The following is a 5,000-nucleotide window of genomic DNA, read 5'->3' on the forward strand; positions in this document are numbered from 1 at the left end:
AAAAAAAAAAAAAAAAAAAAAAAAAAAATGGAGGATGGAGCTAAATCGACTCAGGTTTTCGTTTCAACTAAAATCAAATTACTTGTATTATTTACCAAGTTACTAAGATCAAGGTATTAGATATACCCAGTCAGTCACGAGAGTCAGAATACAAATATATATATTTTTACGACAAACGTCAACAAGTCTGATACACAACTAATAACGGACTTAAAATCTAGGTAAATCGATGTAAGACAGCCGCGCCTATTAGTTAATTTTTTTTCTCCTATCCCCTTCAATCTTGGGTTGAAGGTGGGAGGTGGGGGGGGGGGCACACACACGGAAGAAATAGCAGAATGAAAAGTGAAAATTTTGAAAGAAATGCAAAATCCGAACGAGATTCCGGCGCCGTTGCGAGATGCGCCGGTGTCAGTGTTGCCAAAATCCCGACGACATTTCTCAACCTAACCTAACCAACCTGACCTAACCCAACCCAACCCAACCTAACCTAACCAACCTAACCTAACCTAATCCCGACATTTCTCAACCTAACCTAACCAACCTGACCTAACCCAACCCAACCCAACCTAACCTAACCTAATCCCGACATTTCTCAACCTAACCTAACGAAATTTCTTAACGTAACGTATCGTAACGTAACCTAACCAACCTAACCTAACGTAACCTAACGTAACCAACTTAACCAACCTAACCAAACCCAATCCAACCCAACCCAACCCAACCCAACCTAACCTAACCTAACCTAACCTAACCCAACCCGGACCCCCTTCCCTGGGCGTATTTCCTGACCCCTTACCTGGGTTTATTTTGCAGTACAAACGAAGCATACCTTCCAAACCCCCGTATTTTGTATTTTGCAGAGAGCTCACTGTCTTGTTTACATTCGAGACGGTTCGAGACAACAAGGTTTGTGGACTTTAGCGAGGCAATTTTTGAATTTCAATTAATTAAAGCACAACCAGTGAGGTCCCTGCAATTCTATTAACTTCCCCGACAGGTACGAACACTAGTCAATAATTCTGTTATACTTTTCTTTGTATATATCGTGCGGCTGCCTAAATTAGTATTGCCAAAATCTACTAAAATCAAGGTAGTAGATTTACCCAGTAAGTCACGAGAGTCAAAATACAAATATAGTTTTCACGACATATGCCAACAACAACAGCCTGATACAAAACTAATAACGAACTTGAAAAAGTATGGCTTACCAAGTTACAAAAATAAAGTATTAGATTTACCTAGTAAGTCACGAGAGTCAAAATACAAATAAATATTTTTTTTGTATTTGTCTGATACACAACTAATAACAAAAAAAAAAAAAAAAAAAAAATAGAGTGATTTACCAAGTTACTAAAATTAAAGCATTAGATTTACCCAGTAAGTCACGAGAGTCAAAATACAAATAAATATTTTTTTTTACGACATACGCCAACAACAACAGTCTGATACACAACTAATAACGAACTTGAAAAAGTATGGCTTACCAAGTCACCAAGTTACAAAAATAAAGTATAAAATTTACCCAGTCAGTCACGAAAGTCAAAATACAAATAAATATTTTTTTACGGCATACGCCAACAAGTCTGATACAAAACTAACAACGAGCTTAAAAAGTTTCCCGCCACTGGATGTGAAGTCCTCGCGAGACCCAAGCTTACCTCGAGATTCTCCGAGTAATGTCAGCGCGTTGTGGAATAAAACTAGACTGAGAGATTCCCTTCGTTGTCCTCTTCAAAAGGATTTCGTTACGAAAGTGTGTGTCCTTCACCTGGTATCCTTTAGGCTTCATTTAGCTCATGGAGGATGCGAACTCACACCGCCGAGCGATTCGCCTCACGGACACAACGCCGCTTCCACGTATATTTAGTGTTTGACGAGACAAAAGTAGGATGTTGGTGGGATAACATGTGCGTGCGTGTGTGTGTGTGTGTGTGTGTGTGTGTGTGTGTGTGTGTGTGTGTGTGTGTGTGTGTGTGTGTGTGTGTGCGTGTGCGTGTGTGTGTGTGTGTGTGTGTGTGTGTGTGTGTGTGTGTGTGTGTGTGTGTGTGTGTGTGTGTGTGTATGCGTGTGTGTGTATGCGTGTGTGTGTGTGTGTGTGTGTGTGTGTGTGTGTGCGTGCGTGCGTGCGTGTGTGTGTGTGAGTTCGTGTATGTAAGCATTGTAAGCACCTTTGCCTCCACAAGCAAAGGTCAGTTGTCAATACAAGACAATCATAAGACATTATTCGGACATTTTTTTTTTTTTTATTGCATTTACAAAAAAAAAAAAAAAAAAAAAAAAAATGTTGATATGCCAATAATAACAATGATGATGACGAGGAGGAGGAGGAGGATCATGATAATGATAATGATAATAATAACGATAACCATAATAATATTAATAATATCAATAATAATGACAGCATAAATTATGATAATAATAGTGGTCATAATAACCATGATAATGATAATACAATAACAACAGTGATAATAACAATAATAATAGTGATAATAATGATAATAATAGTGATATTAATATTGAAAAAATAATAATTGTATTAATACTAACAGTTATTATCATTATTGTAATAAAGATACTACTGATATTGATAATGATGATGATAATGATGACTATAATGACAAGAGCGTTAATAAACTATAATAACAGAAACCAGGAGAATGTTCTAGAAACCTTTGGGTTGTGTATAAATCCATGTAATGTAATTCCTCAAAATCATGAGATATTTGTTCATCTTTTTGCCATAAAAAGAAATAATTACATGCAATTTAATGATTCATGGGAGCACTATTACCATTTTCTACCAATTACAGACTTAAATCTTTTATCCAAACCCTTACACAGCACATTCTTTACACCGAAATGACTCCCCGAAATCTAACAATATCCAAAACCCCATTAATACTACAAGCAAAATTCTCTACCATCATACAACATCTAAAATACATAAATACAAAATTTCGAGAGTCCCATGTGCCAGAAGGTGACCGTGCATTTAAACCTAAGAAAGGGTTGAGCAATCCGAAGTGTCCTCGCATGACAGGAGGAGCAAGGAGGGAAATGCCCAACTTCTTGGCGATAGCTCTGGCAGGTACGTCAAACATGCCCAGGATTAATGGGCACTGGGGTGGTGGCTGTGTCTCTGGTGTTTATCGGTGGTGAAAATTGGCTTGCACAATTTTTTTTGTGTTTTGTTGTTGTTTTTTGTCATGAGAATTGGCTTGAATATATTTTTTTATTATTATTTGTTGTTTAACTTGTTCAGTTTTTTGTTAATTTTTTAAAAATCTTTAAAGGAGGTTGAGATCAGTTTTATGTAAGTCTTGAACAAAATACATTATTTTTTCATTGTAAAATGACTTACGTAAGTCTTCAAGAATGACTTTTATGAAGCCTTTGTTTTCTCCATGCGTTTTGGTTATTTAATAAACACAAAATAAGTATGATACTTTAATCACTTACAAAATGCACTGACACATCTAACACAAAGTAATCTCAATAGATAATTCACACGAAGACAGTCGAAGATGATGAAATGATGTGATGATTTGCACTGTTCGTCCCTCCCGCGCCTCAATTTTCTCTCTATCTTCCTTTGTTCTCCTTCGTAAATCACCAAAGTTTGCTTTGTTTTTTTTAATTTCATTTTGTTCCTGCTTCGTTTCCTGGAACAAGAAACTCGAGCGGACTTTAGTTCTTGACGAACCAGACCTCGTTTCGGCGGTTCCAGAACTTGAACGGCGCGTCATAACCAACCCTGGCGGAGGGAAAGGAAAGTAGAATAAGTAAACAAATCGCTAAATATTCGGAATACCTCGAAAATTCTAAATAAATATAAACTGATAAGATATAAATAGATAAAGATAGACGGATGGGCGAAATGAAATAAGTAAATAAATCGCTAAATATTCGGAATACCTGGAAAATTCTAAATAAAAATAAACGAATAGGATATAAATAGATAGTTGGTATAGATAGACGGATGGGCGAAAACGACGTAGTTGCACTATCTCGTAAATTACTATGTAAGGCAGTGACTCATATATTTTTTTCTTTACTAAAATGATTCATATTCGGCAGTCTTGTCATTTTCTAGAGAAATTAACCTTTACTGTGTTATATCCATCAAATCTTTACAATCATTTTTGCATACTAATTATATTGCAATCCTCTCAATACATTTCATCAAAATGCAAAATATTTACCATAATACTGAATATTTCTTTAAACCTGAGGACAAAACCCCGAAAAAAAGTTCATTGACCTACAGCCATTATCCTTGGCGTGAGATGACTCACACTCAGCCTGGTCACTAATCTATATAACTTACTAATTTGACTTAACCTCGCCTAGACTAGATGGCGCTGGCACAAAACATATTCCTCAGAAAAAATAATGTTTCATGTTTTCTCTTCCTTTCATTTCGTTATAGAATTACTTTAACTTAATCTTAATCTTAACTTAATCTTCCTCTTTGTATACATATTGGCATCATCAGTACACGATACCCAGGTACACGCATATGATGGGAAAATTCTCTTCATATTGCTCCCACACTGAAGGTACGTTACAGGTGTTCCTTAAACTAATACCTGATATTAAAGGTGGATAAGGAGTTGGGTGAAGATGTGGATATGGAAGAATAATAGAGAAAAACAGGGAAGGAGATGAGTAAGGTGAAAAAAGATAAAGATGATAAGGAGGACGAACACACGGATATCTAAACAAAGAAAAAAAATTAAATGCAAGGAGTTGGGTGAAGACGTGGATATGGAAGAATAGTAGAGAAAAAATGGGAAGGAGATGAGTGAAAAAATGAAAAATAAAGACGATGATAAGGAGGACGAAAACACGGATATCTAAACAAAGAAAAAACAATTAAATGCAAGGAGTTGGGTGAAGACGTGGATATGGAAGAATAGTAGAGAAAAAAAGGGAAGGAGATGAGTGAAAAAAAATAAAGACGATGATAAGGTGAAAAAAAGACGATGATAAGGAGG

General features: G+C 36.0%; 2 protein-coding genes across 5 annotated transcripts in view; both read right to left on the reverse strand.

The window, feature by feature from the left end:
• LOC113806454 (heme-binding protein 1) overlaps window positions 1–1,807 on the reverse strand; it is a 7,441-nt gene extending 5,634 nt beyond the window's left edge. For 2 of the 4 annotated variants that reach the window (XM_070117120.1, XM_070117119.1), the window contains exon 1: window positions 1,662–1,807. In XM_070117120.1, the coding sequence (XP_069973221.1) occupies window positions 1,662–1,792 (131 nt within the window). In that variant the 5' untranslated portion in view covers window positions 1,793–1,807. The remainder of the gene's footprint in view (window positions 1–1,661) is intronic. The other 2 variants (XM_070117122.1, XM_070117121.1) reach the window with 2 other exon arrangements.
• A 1,630-nt stretch (window positions 1,808–3,437) lies between these two features.
• Window positions 3,438–5,000, reverse strand: part of LOC138860125 (heme-binding protein 1-like) — a 5,021-nt gene continuing 3,458 nt past the window's right edge. Inside the window, exon 7 of the mRNA XM_070117123.1 lies at window positions 3,438–3,757. Within this exon, the coding sequence (XP_069973224.1) occupies window positions 3,691–3,757 (67 nt within the window). The 3' untranslated portion in view covers window positions 3,438–3,690. The remainder of the gene's footprint in view (window positions 3,758–5,000) is intronic.

The sequence above is a fragment of the Penaeus vannamei genome, chromosome 39 (assembly GCF_042767895.1).
Source record: "Penaeus vannamei isolate JL-2024 chromosome 39, ASM4276789v1, whole genome shotgun sequence".
NCBI classification, from domain to species: Eukaryota; Metazoa; Arthropoda; class Malacostraca; order Decapoda; family Penaeidae; genus Penaeus; species Penaeus vannamei.